This window comes from Mercenaria mercenaria, chromosome 4 (assembly GCF_021730395.1).
Source record: "Mercenaria mercenaria strain notata chromosome 4, MADL_Memer_1, whole genome shotgun sequence".
NCBI classification, from domain to species: Eukaryota; Metazoa; Mollusca; class Bivalvia; order Venerida; family Veneridae; genus Mercenaria; species Mercenaria mercenaria.
Window position 1 is genome coordinate 72546474 of NC_069364.1, and position 19964 is coordinate 72566437.

General features: G+C 36.9%; 1 protein-coding gene across 1 annotated transcript in view; it reads right to left on the reverse strand.

Annotated features, from left to right (window-relative positions):
* LOC123552128 (carnitine O-palmitoyltransferase 1, liver isoform-like) overlaps positions 1-19964 on the reverse strand; it is a 97768-nt gene that overhangs the window by 45436 nt on the left and 32368 nt on the right. Inside the window, exons 5-11 of the mRNA XM_053542273.1 lie at positions 14380-14420; positions 14083-14184; positions 11919-12056; positions 5356-5433; positions 3378-3485; positions 1146-1345; positions 262-418 (exon numbers count right to left, since the gene is read on the reverse strand). Coding sequence (XP_053398248.1) covers positions 262-418; positions 1146-1345; positions 3378-3485; positions 5356-5433; positions 11919-12056; positions 14083-14184; positions 14380-14420 — 824 coding nt within the window. The remainder of the gene's footprint in view (positions 1-261; positions 419-1145; positions 1346-3377; positions 3486-5355; positions 5434-11918; positions 12057-14082; positions 14185-14379; positions 14421-19964) is intronic.

Consider the following 19964-nt stretch of genomic DNA (forward strand, 5'->3'; position numbering starts at 1 on the left):
CAGGCCCCTGTGACCTTGACCTTTGACGGAGTGACCCCAAAAACAATAGGGGTCGTCTACTCCAGCAGCCCTACAACCCTATGAAGTTTGAAGGTTCTAGGTCAAATGGTTCTCCAGTTATTGCTCGGAAATGAAGTGTGACGGACGGACGGACGGACAGGGCAAAAACAATATGTCTCCTGGGGGAGACATAATTATGGGGCTTACTTCAGGAAAAGAAGATGGTCACATTAATTTGGATCTGAATATGAACAATAGTACCTTCTCAATAGCATCAAGAGATGCCTTGTTTTTGCCTTTGGAGAAGAATTCTGTTCTAGCTTTAGCCCATGGCACTCTGTCTGCTCCAGTGAGAGCAGGGATATGTTCCTCACCACCTACAGGGGGACTCTCATCATCCAAGATCTTCTGGAATGATCTGTAATATCAGTGTCAACACTGTGAATCTACCTGGGTAAATTTTAACCTATATTCATGCATTTTCTAAATATCTCTCTGCAGGTAGTGACAAATTCAAAACATGAAAAAAAGAGACCTTCAAATGACACATTACAAAATATCTCTGGTTAGAAAACTGCCCCGCAAGGGTTAGGACCTCACAACACCTAAACTGACTGTAACAGAGGCTGAATGTAGCAGAATTTTCAGATCATGTAAAATTCAACATGGCCAATTAAAAATACCATAATAATTATAAAATTCATTGATCCAGTACTACTAGCAATTCCATTATATATTTTGTTAACTGACCCGATACATTTTTTTTTTTTATATTGTTTTTAAATTATACTCGTTTTCATTCATGATTTTTGTTAATGTGGAATGCATTATCTTTGTATATGTATTTGTTTGTATTTTTGCAATTTATTCTGTAAAGCACTTTTGAACGTGTACAAGTGCATGAAAAGAGTGCTATATAAATGTGGTATAATAATAATAATATATACTGTGTATCTGAAATATATATATGGTGACTTCATTTTTGCTATTTTCTACAAACAATTTGCAAAGTCAAAACTGTCACATATGCAATGCACCACTATGTCCCAAGTATAACCAGCTATGAAGCACAATTTCTAAAAATACCAAATATGTCTATCAAATCATGAAAAAAAAGCAAAAACATCCAATGTACAGTAAATTACCTTTCCAATTCACATGGCCTTAAATGTCTCCCTTTGAAATGAACGTAGACCTTGTAGAACCTTCCCTTATGGTAAACAGCTACATGTTTACTGTCCTTGTAGTGGACAAGTTTGTCTGACTCTACACCTGGAACTCTTGTTGTGTTGAACTGTCGCTCATACTGAGCTGAACATAATGGCACTGTTTTATTCAATAAAATCTGAAATGTCAACAAGCAAATTCGATGAATTGGTATACCCGCCGAAAGGGCTTGAGATGAGGAATGGCAAAAAAATTTATCTGGCAAAAATTTAAGGATGTTACTAAGAAGCAAATAATTTCATTAGTCAAAATCATTTTAACAGAAAATGAATGCCTTTTTTGGGGGGGGTGGGCAGCTGGAGTGACCGGGTGAGGGTACAACATTTCACATGTTGATTATAAACAAAAAAAATGGGTGGGGAATGGGGATGCATGATCGAGGTGGTGGGCAAGACTGAGTGAAGAGCGAGATGGGGGAACGATACAACTTTGCATGCTAATAAATTTTCATGGAAGGTTAAAAAAAAATAATTAAAAGTCCTGAATGATTTTTTTTGGGGGGGGGGGGGGGTATAAGTTGGTTGGTATAAGTATAAATCTGTATATTTAAAGGGCAATAACTCTATGGAAAATTGACCAATCCAAAACAAAATTGCAAGGCATCATTGCAGCATGTTGGTTCATCTTTATTTCAAATTTCATGAAATTCTACCAGCCAAGTACTGAGAAATGGCTGCTGACAGACATTTTTGGGCATTTTTCATTAAATCAAGGGCAATAACTCTAAGGAAAATTGACTAATCAAAAAAAAAACTTGACGGGCATCAACGCAGTGTGTTGGTTCATGTTTATCTTAAGTTTCATGAAAGTCTACCTGCTAGTTACGGCGAAATGGCTGCAGACGGACGGACAACGCCATTTCAATACCCCCCTCCCGATTTCATCGGCGGGGGATAATAATATCTTATCAGTTTTATTTAATTAACAAAGAATTAAACATACTTTCCAGAAGAGTTGAAAAATATTATTCCACTAATACTTTATTGTGATTCTAGATAATACATTTCTTATATCACTAAAATTGCACAACTGTGCTTGCATATCTTGGAAGTTAAGTAAATCAAATTTTTTACCCTTCAGAAATATGTAAGTGAAAGACACCTGTGCTAATGTGTATGTATGTTGAGTCTTACTCTAATATTAAAGATTCCATATTCTACACTTTGGTAAATAGGGAATAAACCTGATGCAGGAAAATAATTTTCGTTGATCATCATTTATATACAATACTGCTTATTTTTTAAAATTATAACCAATTCACTGGTTACGGTAGTTCCGCACGTTTGATAAACCGCAAGTAATGACGTAGCGTCATTTATCCGGAAAATGTAGAATAAAGCCTGGATTCAACATAAGGAAATGAAAATCATTTTATGAATTTATGGCAACATGAGTGAATTTATTACAACAGCAACGTGACTATCTTTCTTAAGTTTAAATATGATATTAAAACATCTGACATGTTAAGTAATTCCCAAAAATGCATTATAATTGGCTTGAAATGCAAGGATCTCTTTAATCGTCGGCAAAAATCTCAAAAGCAAGCACACGGACCTATACATTTTATTTCACCATATTATAGGCCGTATGTTTATTTACAACCGTGAGAAGTTTCATTAGAATCTACATTATAGAAAAAATTCTATTTGTGATTGTTATTTTCTCATAGACTCCCATTATGAAAACTTGTTAAATTTTTTCAAATCAGTCTAGCAAAAAAACTGAGCACACGACACTATGTTTTTTATTTGCCGAATTTTCTAAGACTTAATTAGTGTATCCTGAAGTTTTGAAAAATCAGGATTTAATCAAATTCTACATGGTAGAAAATTTTTGATCCGAACGTGCAGAGCTACCTTTAATAATACAAACTAGGAAAGACATATCTTTCATTCATGTTTGTTTTTCTTGTGTTTAGACTCACACAAACACGATTCTCCAGCATCTGATGGTGGGGGAAGACCCCTATGCCCCTCCAGACATAGTTATAGGCATGGAAAGGCAACAGAATAGAAACATCAAATCACATGAAGAATGCTATATCCTAAGCAAGATTATAACCAATACCAGTGAAAGGCAAGTGATCAAAGTCAGTGACCTTTACAACTTGGCCACAAAGGCTCGTCATGTATCAGTATGTGAGAACTTACTGGGTTGAGTTCCTCTCTATCCAGCTCTCTCCTGTATTGCAGCATCACATATGTAACATTGGCTGCTCTTGCTGCAGGAACTTTGGTAGGGTGCATCAAAATAGCATCCTGTTGCACAAAAAAAAAACACCACAGACCAATGATTCATTTGTATCAGTTTTCATTGACAGCTTACAAAATCAACTTTTAAAGGCACACATAAATAATTTTCACAGACAGCTCTATAAAAAGACACCTCACTACTGATTTATTCTGCAGTAAAAACAGTAATAATGACAGATTATTTTCAAGAATGCTTATATTGCTGGTGTTCTTCGAAATTCTTCTGTGTTGGCAAGGTTTGCAAAGAACAGTGACAAAATGTTAAAGACTAAGTCAACATGAAAACTTAAATTTCTAAAATATATATCACAACCAGGGCTCCGGAAATTTTGATAACTCAAGCGGTCCGAAACGAAAATCCTGACATCGGCGCTACCCCACCCACCGCATTCCCAATATTACATATTTTGTAAAACGTGATAGGGTAAAGAAATAAGCATGTCATGCATTAAAACTGAGTTACCAGTCACCGCGCGTTACCATACAATGAAGACAGTTATTCAGTGTTATGTGTGATCGTTACTTTGTTTAAATTTCGATGTTTTTCCGGAGATAATACGACGCATTGACACCGTGTGCGTAACTAGTCTAAAAGCCAACGCACGTGACTTCGATACCGTATACACGGCAGATACTTTGTGATGTTTCCTCATTCTTTGACAGAATTCTATAAAATACAATGCTTCAAAGTGAGTTACACGCCACATATTCTCTGCTAAACAGCCTCAGAATACTCTGCCGCGGACCGAATGTGTACGTTATTTGAACGCTGAGATCGAATTTCCCGCATGTATAGTACCAAAACGTCACGCGGGTTGGCCACGGATATTTCATTTCACGTACGTTGTACTTCAATAAGCAACTACATTTTATAAAGTTTTATGTTCTCTTCTGATGTAAACAAAATTTTATTTTGAAACGTTTTTTAAAAGACCGATTTGATAAACAGTGCCACTCCTGTTTTCTTTATCATTCGTGGTTGCCCGTCCATTTTTTTCTTTTTTGTACAGTCGCGTTGCAAAGACGATTTTCTGCATTTGTTTCAACTGGAGCCCCAACAAATGAATCATGTAATTTTTTTCAAATCAAGTAATTATGAAAATTATTTTTATCGGTTTTCCGGGATATGTCTTATTAAATCAAAGACCTATAATGTACAATTATAGCTCTTTGATTAAATGCAGCGACCATTTGTTTGTTACCGTGATCAAACATAGCCTTTTGAAATAAACCATCTGTCGGATTCTAAATAAAAGAAGTGGATCCCCGTCGAAATGATTTGGATCCAGTCAGAAACGTTAGGAAACAAGTCAAAAATGTTTAATACACCGCAGTCGGCTGTCTGCAAACATTAAAGGATGTGCCGCGTGAGCACTGATTGCGTCACGCGCTAATTACGGACCGATTATCAAAGTGACAATCAGACCGATTGACACGTTTATTGATTATCTGAAGGTGCGACCAACAATTTCCTACTTGGCAGGTGATCGTATATTGAGATATCAGACCGAAATTTATACTTTTCTCCATTTTTACGGGACCGATTTTTTTCGTTTTTTCACTTCACGAATCGGTCTGAAAAGTCAAAAATCGGTTCAAAACCAACAAACCGGCAAATTTCCGAAGCCCTGATCACAACTGATACAATTTTAGACAGTCAACAGCAATGCATATTTCTGTTTCTTTTAAAATGAATGGTATGCTTAATGCAGACTGAAAATTTTGAATGAATACATTTGGAACTGGATCTGACAGAGAATTCTTAGCAATAGTCGAGACAAAATGAAATGACCTATCATCCAATAAATTTACAAGCTTTAAATCCAAAATATATTCAGGAATGAAGAACAACTGGTTATCAGGTAAAGAAACTTACCACACCATAATAGTTACTGTTGACCATTAGAGGTGATCTACCACGTAAATAAACATACTCCTCCCACCAATCTGTCACCTGAAATAGAGACCAATTTCAATGCCTATTTTCTTGCATTACAATCTCATCAAGCAAACCATTGCCACATTTATGTTGAACAGTAAAACAGATGTTTCCACATAAAATGTTTGCTTCTTTTTTTAAAATCATCCTAAAAAATAAGAAATCAAAGCCCTGAAAGGACTGATAGCCAGTGCTTATTGAGTGATATTTCAACCAATACACCTGAAGAATCATTTCATTGTGCATGATTTGAACAATGTTGGAATGTTTGTAGAGGTCCACTAGACAATGCTACATGCCAAATATTTATGCTCTGTGCATTGTGGTTCAAGACAAGAAGATTTTTAATGGTTTTCCCTATACAACTCCTTAAAACTAAGTTTGCCTCAGGGTGGGGTCAATTTCAACCCTAACCCTAGAGCAGTGATTCAGAATATTTCGAATGTGAATTTAAAGTTCATAATTATTCTAGAATCTGTTGCTGCTTGGTTTTTGTTGTTTGTAACAGTAGTTCTCAGTTGCTCACACACTCGCACAATACCAAGATTACAAACAAGAGGGCCATGATGGCCCTATATCGCTCACCTGTTATCATTGCACTTGAGGACAAGAAGGTCCTCAGAAAAAATATCTAAGTCCAAAGGACAGGACACAAAGGAAAGAAATTTAACCAAACAGAAAAAAAAATTCTTACAAGGTACAGATATGTCAAAATACACCTAAAAATTGTAGGTACCATCCATGTTGTACCACAGAAAAGTGGTCTTGGTTTTTCCCTACGGCCAATAATAAACAAGAGCTGTCTCCATAGGATGACACATGCCCCCGATGGCACTTTGAATGAATAGTTATGGCTGATGTTAGAGTTTAGGACCTTTGACCTATGGACCTGGGTCTTGCGCGCGACACATAGTCTTACTGTGGTACACATTCATGCCCAATAATTTTAAAATCCATGCATGAATGACAAAGATATGGACCGGACACGCCCATCAATGCACTATCATGAAATATGACCTTTAACATCTAAGTCTGACCTTGACCTTTGAGCTACGGACCTGGGTCTTGCGCACGACACGTCGTCTTACTGTGGTACACATTCATGCCAAGTTATTTGAAAATCCATCCATGGATGACAAAGATATGGACCGGACACGAATGCACTATCATGAAAACTGACCTTTAACGTCTAACTGTGACCTTGACCTTTGAGCTACGGACCTGCGTCTTGCGTGCGACATGTTGTCTTACTGTGGTACACATTCATGCCAAGTTATTTGAAAATCCATCATTGGATGACAAAGATATGGACCGAACACGAATGCACTATCATGAAAAATGACCTTTAACGTCTAAGTGTGACCTTGACCTTTGAGCTACGGACCTGGGTCTTGCGCGCGACACGTCGTCTTACTGTGGTACACATTCATGCCAGGTTATTTGAAAATCCATCCATCGATGACAAAGATATGGACCGGACACGAAAATTGCAGACAGACTGACAGACCGACAGATTGACAGACCGACAGACGGTTCAAAAACTATATGCCTCCCTTCAGGGGCATAAAAAGTTACTAAAAATAAGCTATTTATAGTAACGTAAAGGGGAAGTAATTAAAAAGAAAATTATTGTAAGTGAACAAAAGAAGGATCTGCCAAATAAATCTGTTGACATAAATGAAATTTCAGATCAGTATCTTCATTAGTTACGGAGATATACCCATTTTAATTTGAAATAAAGGGAGGTAATTTGACATAAAGTCAGTCCATAGTTATCTACCCTGATTGGCTCAGTCCAACCAATGACAATAATGAAATTTCAAATAAATTCTATAAGTACTTACTGATATAAATCCATTTTAACTACAATCAGTGGAGGTAATCAGATATAAAATAACTCTGGAACCTACGATTGGATCTGATTTGTCATGGAATCCAAGATTTATTGTTGTTGAAGATATTTTGGAATTTTGTATCAAATAAAACCATAAATGAAGTCTCTATATGGCTGCAAAAGCCAAAATAGCCAATTTTGGACCTTTAAGGGGCCATAACTTTGGAACCCATGATGGAATCTGGCCAGTTCAAGAAAGGAACCAAGATCTTGTGGTGATAAAAGTTGTGTGCAAGTTTGGTTAAAATCAAATCATAAATGAAGTTGCTATTGTGCAGACAAGGTCAAAATAGCTAAATTTGGCCCTTTCAGGGGCCATAACTATGGAACCCATTAAGGGATCTGGCCAGTTGGACAAAGGAACTGAGATCTTATGGCAACACAAGTTTTGTGCAAGTTTGATTAAATTCAAATCATAAATGAAGCTGCTATTGTGCAGACAAGGTCAAAATAGCTAATTCTGTCCCTTTCAGGGGTCATAACTCTGGAACCCATAAAGGAATCTAGCCAGTTCAAGAAAGGAACCAAGATCTTATAGATCTTAAGTTGTGTGCAAGTTTGGTTAAAATAAAATCATAAATGAAGCTGCTATTGTGCAGACAAGGTCAAAGTAGATAATGCTTTTGTAAAAAAGCGCATGTCTCCCCCAATGCAAAGTCCTATAGGCAAGAAGTCAATAGGGGTCAGGAGCGAAAGTCAAAGAGACACTGATGGTTGACTGCAATAGGGATCATCTACTTGGTATGTCCAGTCATCCCGCTAAATTTCAACACTCTTGGCCTAGTGGTTCTCAAGTCACTGTTCAGGCTCCTGTGACCTTGACCTTTGATCAAGTGACCTCAAAATAAATAGGGGTCATCTACTCTGCATGTCCAATCATCCTATTAAGTTTCAACATTGTAGGTCAAGTGGTTCTCAAGTTATTTCCAAAAAATGATTTTACATGAACAGGTCCCTGTGACCTTGACCTTTAATAGACTGACCCCAAAATCAATAGGGGTCATCTACTCTGCATGTTCAATCATCCTATGAAGTTTCAACATTCTGGGTCAAGTGGTTCTCAAGTTATTGATTGGAAATGGTTTTCCATGTTCAGGCCCCTGTGGCCTTGACCTTTAACAGAGTGACCCTAAAATCATTAGGGGTCATCTACTCTGCATGACCAATCATCCTATGAAGTTTCATCACTCTGAGTCAAGTGGTTCTCTAGTTATTGATCAGAACTGGTTATCAACGTTCAGGCCTCTGTGACCTTGACCTTTAACGGAGTGACCCCAAAAACAATAGGGGTCATTTACTCTGCATGAACAATCATTCTATGAAGTTTCTTCATTCTGGGTCGAGATGTTCTCAAGTTACTGATTGGAAATGGTTTTCCATGTTCAGGCCCCTGTGGCCTTGACCTTTAACAGAGTGACCCTAAAATCATTAGGGGTCATCTACTCTGCATGACCAATCATCCTATTAAGTTTCATCATTCTGAGTCAAGTGGTTCTCAAGTTACTGACCGGAAATGGTTTTCCATGTTCAGGCCCCTGTGACCTTGACCTTTCACAGAGTGACCCTAAAATTGTTAGGGGTCATCTACTCTGCATGACCAATCATCCTATTAAGTTTCAACATTCTGGGTCAAGTGGTTCTCAAGTTACTGACCGGAAATGGTTTTCAATGTTCAGGCCCCTGTGACCTTGACCTTTCACAGAGTGACCCTAAAATTGTTAGGGGTCATCTACTCTGCATGACCAATCATCCTATTAAGTTTCAACATTCTGGGTCAAGTGGTTCTCAAGTTACTGACTGGAAATGGTTTTCAATGTTCAGGCCCCTGTGACCTTGACCTTTAATGGAGTGACCCCAAAATCGATAGGGGTCATCTACTTTGCATGTACAATCATCCTATGAAGTTTCAACATTCTGGGTCAAGTGGTTCTCTAGTTATTGGTTGGAAATGGTTTTCAATGTTCAGGCCCCTGTGACCTTGACCTTTGACGAAGTGACCCCAAAATCAATAGGGGTCATCTACTCTTCATGGCCAATCATCCTATGAAGTTTCAACATTCTGGGTCAAGTGGTTCTTTAGTTATTGATCAGAAATGGTTTTCAATGTTCAGGCCCCTGTGACCTTGACCTTTGACTGAGTGACCCCAAAAACAATAGGGGTCGTCTACTCCAGCAGCCCTACAATCCTATGAAGTTTGAAGGTTCTAGGTCAAATGGTTCTCCAGTTATTGCTCGGAAATGAAGTGTGACTTACGGACGGACGGATGGACGGACGGACAGGGCAAAAACAATATGTCTCCTGGGGGAGACATAAATAGCTAATTCTGGCCCTTTCAGGGGCCATAACTCTGGAACCCATAATGGAATCTGGCCAGTTCAAGAAAGGAACCAAGATCTTATGGTGATACAAGTTGTGTGCCAGTTTAGTAAAAATCAAATCAAAAATAAAGCTGCTATTGTGCAGACAAGGTCAAAATAGCTGATTTTGGCCCTTTCAGGGGCCATAACTCTGGAACCCATAATGGGATCTGGACAGTTCAAGAAAGGAACCAAGATCTTATGGTGATACAAGTTGTGTGCAAGTTTGGTTAAAATAAAATCATAAACGAAACCACTATCATGCAGACACGAAATTGTTGACGCACGCACGGACGGACTGACGACGGACGAAGGGTGATCACAAAAGCTCACCTTGTCACTATGTGACAGGTGAGCTAAAAATAAATATGGGACTATTTTTTTTACACATTCAGAATATTTGTGTGATGCGGTTACATAGAAATAGAATGAAAACTCAAATGAAGTGAGGTTGAAACTTGGTAGTTGATTTAGAGCTATAGCCGGTTGCTAAAGCACTGGCTAACAAGGGTGCAGAATGTCACAATATACGCCCGTCACAGCAAATTTGTTTACACTAGCACCTGTATTTGCAAATGGAATTTTAATTTTCTAGTTGTTTACAATGTTGTTTTTTTTTAGAAATTATTGTAATTCTTTTATTTTTCTAAGTCCACAAAAAAAATCCTTACCAGGTAGAGATACCTTAAAATACACCCAAAATTTGAAAGTAACATCAATGTTGTACCACAGAAAAGTGGTCTTGGTTTTTCCCTACGGTCAATTATAAAAAAGTTACAATGTAAGTTATTTATAGTAACAACTAAGGGAAGTTAATCTTTAAAGAGAAAAAAAAAAAAAAAAAAAAAAAAAAAAAATCGAAAAAAAAAAAATTACAAGTCCACACAAAAATCCTTACCAGGTAGAGATAGCTCAAAATACACCTCAGAATTGGATGTAACATGCATGTTGTACTACAGAAAAGTGGTCTCGATTTTTCCCTACGACTTGTAATGAAAAAGTTACAATATAAGCTATTTATAGTAACAGCAAAGGGAAGTAATTCAAAAGAAGGGACCAGTGCATGACACTCCGTCTCATGATGGTGTACAATTGTGCCAAGTTACATCAAAATCCCTCCATGCATGAAGAAGAAATGCTCCGGACAAAGTCATTCTTGTATCTGACCTTTGACCTTTAAGTGTGACCTTGACCTTAGACCGAGGGACCTGGTTCTTGCGCATGACACTCCGTCTCATGCTTGTGAACATTTGTGCCAAGTTGTATCAAAATCCCTCAATGCATGAAGAAGAAATGCTCCGGACAAGGTTTTCATTCTTGTATCCTTTGACCTCTAAGTGTGACCTTGACCTTACCCCTAGGGACCTGGTTCTTGCGCATGACACATTGTCTCATGATGGTGAACAATTTTGCCAAGCTACATCAAAGTCCTTTCATGCATGAAGAAGATATGCTCCGGACAAAGTTTTCATTCTTGTATCCTTTGACCTCTAAGTGTGACCTTGACCTTAGACCTAGGAACCTGGTTCTTGCGCATGACACTCCCTCTCATTATGGTGAACAACTGTGCCAAGCTACATCAAAATCATTCCATGCATGAAGAAGATATGCTCCGGACAAAGTCATTCTTAAATTTTTCATTCTTGTATCCTTTGACCTCTAAGTGTGACCTTGACCTTAGACCTAGGGACCTGGTTTTTGCGCATGACACTCCGTCTCATGATGATGAACAATTGTGCCAACTTTCATCAAAATCCCTCCATACATGAAGAAGATATGCTCCGGACAAAGTCATTCTTGAATTTGACCTTTGACCTCTAAGTGTGACCTTGACCTTAGACCTAGGGACCTGGTTCTTGCGCATGACACTCCGTCTCATGATGGTGAACAACTGTGCCAAGTTTCATCAAAATCCCTCCATGCATGTAGAAGATATGCTCCGGACAAGGTCTCTGGACGCCGCCCGCCCGCCCAACCGCCCATCCGCCCGCCAGGGGCGTTCCCATAATACGTCCCGTTTTTCAAACGGGCGTATAAAAATCAATGTTCCTGACACAAAATGTGCATATCAAGTGCTAAAATCAACGAATAGTTATCCAACTTAAGCCCCCTGCCCCACCCCCATCCTATTTTCAGTACAACTAACCAGTAATGAACTCCTTCAGCCTCCTATAAAAGCAAGCAAAACAGTTTGCTTGAATCAGCAACAACATATCTATTTATGTATTTTGTCTGTATGTGTACTTACATAATTAGTTGACCACCATGACTTCAATATGAGATATCGATTCAGTTTCTTTCCAAGTCCTTTCCTGAACTCCTCAGCAAGGGCAGATAATCTGTCATACTTTTCCTCATCTAATATTGGTTTGATACTCAACAGATACTTAAATGTAGAGAATAAAGTCATCAGTAAATCCTAACAACATTCAGTAATGCACAAAAGAAGTCTTTGTTCTAAAATTTATCTGCTTTGCACTTATGGGAACAATCTGACAAGTCAGACAGTTTCTATATTTTCAAAAAAAAAAAAGACTTGCTTGAATCAAATATTAGTGAAAATAATTTTTTTATTTAATTTATTTATTTGGGTTTTACGGCGCACCAACACAGTATAGGTTATATGGCGCCAAACAGGACTACAAATTTTGGTTCCACACCTCATTTACATCGAAATAAAAACATGAGGTATGGAATCAAAATTTGCATACCTGCTGAAATCAAAGAGTTACTGCAAAACCAAGTGTTAAGACCCTATTAGTTGCCTCTTACGATCATGCAAGGGTAAGGCAGTGGTTCCAATTTTTTTCATACACAGATCATCCCAGAACCACATGGGGCTAGTGAAAATCAAACTAGCAGTCCAAGTGAACAGTTCTTTCTTAACTGCTATCTTGAAATGTTGTCAATTTGAAAAGGTGACAACAACTTCACAAGAGGTGCCTCCCAAGAAATATTGCTGTGATAATACTTAATCAAAGGCCTGAAGGGCCTGAGTCGGCTAATGATTGATGTACTGACAGTATAGTCTACCAGTTTCAGTTTGTTTTTAGTTTTTTTCTTAAGATTTCATAACACAGCTCGATATTTACCCAAAATAATATATCCGGATACGATTACACTTTTCTCCAGTTTCAACAATATATTTTACAAATTGTGATGATACGGAGACATTTAGCAGCAATTGGCAGTATCTGACATTGAAGTTTACGGTTAAATTACCTCTTATTTAAATCTTTTCATAAAAAAGTTGTTTCGTTTCGTGAAAGCAGCCAAACATAGACGATCTACTTTCGATTTCAAAAACTACAAGAAAATACAATTTAATGTTTCGCCGATTTGTTTATTTCTCCAAAAATAAGAATTAAAATCATTTTTAATATCAGTAGTAACTAAACAAACCAGTAAGAGCTTCTTCTTCCGATAATTTATCCGTTTACTGACTGCAAAATTCAACCCACGCAAAGTTTATAGAAATCATACGATGCGTGTATACATTCAATGTGGGAGAGTTAAGGCTGATCGGCTATGTTACCTAACGCATCCAGACGATTCAGATTTTGTTTTTAAAAAAGCATTGTGTGCGTTTCTGTAATTTCATATACGTTTTTATACGCTTAGAAATTATTAGACATGCGTATTTGCATTATTTCTATACGTAATTTACGCTAATACGCATCTTATCTGGAGCCCTGTGGAACTATTTTTTGTCTTTCGCTGGATGTTACGCAAGCTTTGTAAGCCTGCGCAATTCTAAAAATGCACATTTATGCTTAATGAGTTACATTCGAGTATTGCACAATTACAAGTCATAAATATGACAGATTACATCGTATATTGGTCATAGCAAAGGGAATTGACACAACTTAACTTCATTCATGCAGTGAACTGTTTGAAATTTGAGAAATCTAATGGAACTACATCCCTTCACGTGTTATTCGGTCCATTTAGAGAATCGCTGAACAGCAAGGACTCGTCAAAAGGCTTTCAGCCTTTAGTCGACTCAAAAATCAGACCTGGTTGGTTTTAGGAGGAAATGTGTTTAAAGATTTTTCTATTCTTAGCTCTGGTGGCTATGTTTTAGACAAATCAGAATACTTTGTAGGCAGTAATCCAAGAAACATGTCTGTGAAATAACCATTTAGGGGATGATGCTGTTTGAATATCTTTAATATTTTACTCTGGTGGCCAAATTTTCTGATAAAATATAAGTAATTAGAACATTCCTGGTAAATTACCAAAGAAGAAACACTTGCTTGAAATTATTTTCTGCAATTTTTGACAAGGAAGTTTCCATAGGTAAAATTCATGAAGCAAATAAGCAAATAGTCACCCGTGTAAGGGAAACAATGAACCTTTGAAGACAGTAATTTTTTTTTTCACAACGATGCAGCAACAACGTCAATACTTACTCTTCTGATTGTATCGTCTACTGATGGAAGACAGAGTTTTGGAAGTGAAGATTGGTAACTGTTTAACATTGGCTTTCTACCTCCAAACAAGCGAATCAAACCCTGTAAAACGATATAAAAACATGTGAAACATATAGATATACATGAACAACAACATCATTTATGGGTCTATATGGGTTTGATCAGTCTATGACTTACATGGCCTCTGACCTGTAATAACAAGTTCCTTAAATTCTCCGAAAGTTTCTTCAAAAAGTATTTGTTATAGTCAGTCAATCACGAAATGCTGATATATACCAAACCATTGTCCCTGATAAATATGTTTCTGCTGCATATGACTATACAGTAGTAAATATATTTGCTATTAGGCCTAAAAAAAAAATTCTTTGTTTCCGGTAACATGCTAAAAAAATTTAGGGTAGGTAGGTCGGAATTATTTTTTTTTTTTGGAAATTTTTTTTATTAAGGGAGACTTTTCGGAAATTATTTTTTTGTCAAAAAATGATTACAAATAAGGGGGTTATGCCTTTACAGCATCAGTAAGTTGATTTTTAACATCACTGGCTATGTTTAAAGCATAAAAAGTGCAGTTTTGCATCTTTTTGCTAAAAACTTGAAAAAAATATTCTCCAAAGCCATAAAAACATTTAGGGTCGGGCCAAAAATTTAGGGTAGGTCGGGATACCGGAAACAAACAATTTTTTTTTTTTACGCCTTATGTTCTATATAAAATTAACAATCTTCTAAGAGCTGTAACACAGAGCCAGGCCCATTTTAAACAAGAGCACCGCCTTGTGGGTGCTGACGCTCATCTGATTTTTTTTTTGTATAATAGAAAAATTGTCCTACCCATGATTTTCTAAGTCCAAAAAGGACCATAATTCTTGCAAAAAGCAGGATGGAGTTATGTCTCTTGATGTACAGAGTCAGCTTATGATGGTGAACAACTGTTGCAAGTTTCAAAGCAATAGCTTGAATAGAGAAAAGCTGACCTAAACATAAAACTTAACCAATAATTCTGATATCCAAAAGGGGCCATAATTCTTGCAAAAAGCAGGACAGTGTTATGTTTCTTGCTGTACATGGTCAGCTTATGATGCTGAACAAGAATTGCAAGTTTTAAAGAAAAAGCTTTGATAGTTTATGAGAAAAGCTGACCTAAACATAAAACTTAACCAAGAAATCTGATTTTCTAAGTCCAAAAGGGGCAATAATTCTTGAAACAAGAGGGCCATGATGGCCCTATATCGCTCACCTGTTATCATTGCACTTGAGGACAAGAAGGTCCTCAGAAAAAATATCTAAGTCCTAAGGACAGGAACAACAAAGGGAAGAAATTTTACCAAAAAGAAAAAAAAATTCTTACAAGGTACAGATATGTCAAAATACACCTAAAAATTGGAGGTACCATCCATGTTGTACCACAGAAAAGTGGTCTCGGTTTTTCCCTACGGCCAATAATAAAACAGTTACTAAAAAAAAGCTATTTATAGTAACGTTAAAGGGAAGTAATTAAAAAAAAATTGTAAGTGAACAAAAGAAGGATCTGCCAAATAAATCTGTTGACATAAATGAAATTTCAGATCAGTATCTTCATTTGTTACGGAGATATACCAATTTTAATTTGAAATAAAGGGAGGTAATTTGACATAAAGTCAGTCCATAGTTATCTACCCTCATTGGCTCAGTCCAACTAATGACAATAATGAAATTTCAAATAAGTCCTATAAGTACTTACTGATATAAATCCATTTTGATTACAATCAGGGGAGGTAATCAGATATAAAATAACTCTGGAACCTATGATTGGATTTGATTTGTCATGGAATCCAAGATTTATTGTTGCTGAAGATATTCTGGAAGTTTGTGTCAAATAAAACCATAAATGAAGTCTCTATATGGCTGCAAAAGTCAAAATAGCCAATTCTGGACCTTTAAGGGGCCATAACTCTGGAACCCATGATGGAATCTGGCCAGTTCAAAAAAGGAACCAAGATCTTGTGGTGTACAAGTTGTGTGCAAGTTTGGTTAAAATAAAATTCATAAATGAAGTGCTATTGTGCAGACAAGGTCAAAATAGTAATTTTGGCCCTTTCAGGGGCAAAACTTGTAAGTATGATGGAATCTGGCCAGTTCAAAAAAGGGAAAACAAGATTTACGGTGATTACAAGTTGTGTGCCAGTTTGGTAAAATCAAATCATAAATAAAGCTGCTACTGTGAAATACAAGGTCAAAATAGCTAATTTTGGGCCTTTCAGGGGCCATTTACTCTGGCCCCCATAATGGGATCTGGCAGTTCAAGAAAGGAACCGAGTCTTATGGTGATAAAGTTGTGTAAAAGTTTGGTTAAAATAAATTCTAAATGAAACCACTATTGTGCAGACAAGAAATTGTTGACGGACGCACAGACGGACTGACGACGGACGACAGACGAAGGGTGATCACAAAAGCTCACCTGTCACTACCTTGTCACTATGTGACAGGTGAGCTAAAAAAAATGGGTGGGGAATGGGGATGCATGATCGGGGTGGTGGCCAAGACTGAGGGGAGAGTGAGGTGGGGTAATGGTACAACTTTGCTGATAAATTTTCATGGAACGTTTGAAAAGAAATAATAATCAGGAATTATTATTATTTTTTTTTTGGGGGGGGGGGGGGGGGGGGGTGACCAAAGGTAGGTGGTTGACAAGGTGTGGGTACAAAATTCACGTTTATAATAAATGTTCATGGAAAAGAATGAAAGAAGTTTATGAAATTCTCCAATTGGTTGGTTTGTTATGTACAAATCTGTAGATTTTTAAACATTACAGGGCAATAACTCAAAAGGAAAATTCACCAATTGAAAAAAATGACAGGCATCATCAAAGTTGTTGGTTCTTTTATTTTCAATTTTCATGAATTTACCAGCTTATTATGAGAAATGGCTCAGACATGGATTTTTCATTAAATCAAGGGCAATAACTCTAAGGGAAATTGCCCAACCCAAAAAAAACTTGAGGGCATATCACAGTATGTTGGTGCTGTTTTTTTCAAGTTTTATGAAATTTACCTGAAGTTACTGAGAATGGCTGCAGATGGAATTTTGGGCATTTTTCATTAAATCAAGGGCAATAACTCTAAGGGAAATTGACCAATCCAAAAATAAATTTGACATGACAGTGAACAAGTGTGTGAAGTTTCAATCCATTCCCATTAAGTGGATACTGAGATATCAGCTTACATACAAAAACTTAACCAAAAACTGCTAAGTGGGAAAAGGGGCATAATTTTGAAAAAATGCAAAGTAGAGTTATGGGACCTGCACAGTGCATGTATGATCATGACAGTGAACAAGTGTGTGAAGCTTCAATCCATTCCCATTAGTGAGTACGGAGATACCAGCTTACATACAAAACCTTAACCAAAAATTCCTAAGTCAAAAAAGGGGCATAATTTTGTAAAAAAGCAAAATAGAGTTATGGAACCTGTGCAATGTAAGTCAGTTTATCACAGTGAATAAGTGTGTGAAGTTTCAATCCATTCCCACAAATGGTTACTGAGATACCAGCTTACATACAAAAAACAAAAAATCGGGATGCTGACGCCGACGCACGGGCGAGTCCAATAGTAGGGGTGACTATTGAGGCCAATTTTGACTATTGCAATACTATTGATATTGCTGAAAAACTATTGCAATACTATTCTATTGCAGGTTATATTGCGATACTATTTTCAATAGTTATCGGCCACCCTATTTTATACAGTAAATCTACCAATGGCATTGTTACACAGTGTAAGACGCGGCACTGTTTATAAATTTCTGTTAACACACTGAAATGGGTTTTTATAACTGAAATGGACAGAAAAAATCTAAAATTAAATATTTTTAAAAATTTTTTCTATTTCTTGCCTTCCCTTTCTTTGAAAACAATAAGTAAAAAATAAAACCTATGCAATATATACCCGAACGAATCGGCCCTTTTGTTTCGAAAGTCAACATGTTTAAAAACCCAAAGCATCGAAAAAGACGAAAATTGACGGATCGGACTAAGGTGTACAAGCACTAAATGAAGGGCCCTACAGAACAGTATGCTGTATCATACAAGTAGCCTACTTTCTCCATGTCCATAGTATATTTTCTCATTTAAGATTAACAGGTTATCTAAATATATTTAATAAAAGTTTCTAAGAAACTAAATTTATTAATTATCTCCTATACTTCCCAGTCCTTTATGGTAGTTTAATTGCGTGAGGGTAATTATTATAATGGAGACGTAAACATTTTCCGAGGCGCAAATGAAAGCTGGCTCAGAGGTTTCTTGGTTTATAAATTATAAATTATTTCTGTATTTACTAAAATTTCAAAACTATCGATTGCTGAATGAACTATCAGCGATTGTTATTGGATCATGATTTTTCTATCGATGCATACTATTGGGACACTCAGTATCGCAATGCATCGATATTTCGATGTATCGTTACACCCCTATCCAATAGCTCTACTATTCTTTGAATAGTCGAGTTAATGACACTTCTATCGTCTTCACAATGTAAAAATTAACAAATTTTGACTCTTTCAGGGGTCAATCAGGGGCCATAACTCCGGAACCTATGATTGGATCTATTAAGATTTATTGTTGTTGAAGATATTTTGGAAGTTTGTATCAAATCAAACCACAAATGAAGTCTCTAAATGGCTGCAAAAACCAAAATAGCAAATTCTGATCCTTTGAGGGGCCATAACTCTGGAACCCATGATGGGATCTGGCCAGTGTTCAAAAGAAACCAAGATATAATGACAATACAAGTTGTGTGCAAGTTTAATCAAAGTTGATTGCAAAATGTGGTCTCTATCGTGTTCACAAGCCAAAAATAGCAAATTTTGGCCCCTTAAGAGGCCATAACTTTAGAACCCATGATGGGATCTGGCCAGTTTTCAAAAGGAACCGAGATATTATGACAATACAAGTTGTGTGCAAGTTTGATTAAAGTTGATTGCAAAATGTGGTCTCTATCGTGTTCACAAGCCAAAAATAGCAAATTTTGGCCCCTTAAGGGGCCATAACTTTAGAACCCATGATGGGATCTGGCCAGTTTTCAAAGGAACCGAGATATTATGACAATACAAGTTGTGTGCAAGTTTGATTAAAGTTGATTGCAAAATGTGATCTCAATCGTGTTCACAAGCCAAAAATAGCAAATTCTGATCCTTTAAGGGGCCATAACTCTGGAACACATGATGGGATCTAGACAGTTTTCGAAAGGAAACTGAGATATTATGCAAAACAGTTGTGTGCAAGTTGATTAAAATGATTGCAAAATGTGGTCTCTATCATGTTCACAAGCCAAAATAGCAAATTTTGGGCCCTTTTAAAGGGGGCCCTTAACCTGGAACACATGAGGGATCTGGCAGTTACAAAAGGGAAACCCGAGATATTATGCCAATACAAGTTGTGTGCAAGTTTGGTTAAAACTGATTGCAAAATGTGGTCTCTATCGTATTAAAAGAAATTGTGGACGGATGAAGGGCGATCACAAAAGCTCATCCTGTCACTATGTGACAGGTGAGCTAAAACTTGAGGATTTTTTGCTTTCCACCATTATCTGACTAGCCTGGAAGTGCTGCTTGATTACCCATTTTGTAGGGATGGAAACGAAAAGCAATTTTGGTATTCGATTATTCGGTCAGCCTTCCGAAACGATTTTTCGAATATTCGGTCATCAAAGGGTCAACAAAAACAACTCAAAATCTTATGAATCTTATGAACTTTACCCTCTGTCTGAAAATTTGAATAGATTCTACATTTTTTCCCTCGAATGCATTTATTATCAAGAGGAATCCCTTTTACATAAAAATAATATTATCACATTGACTTGTTTACAACACTTTTCGGCATTTTTCTT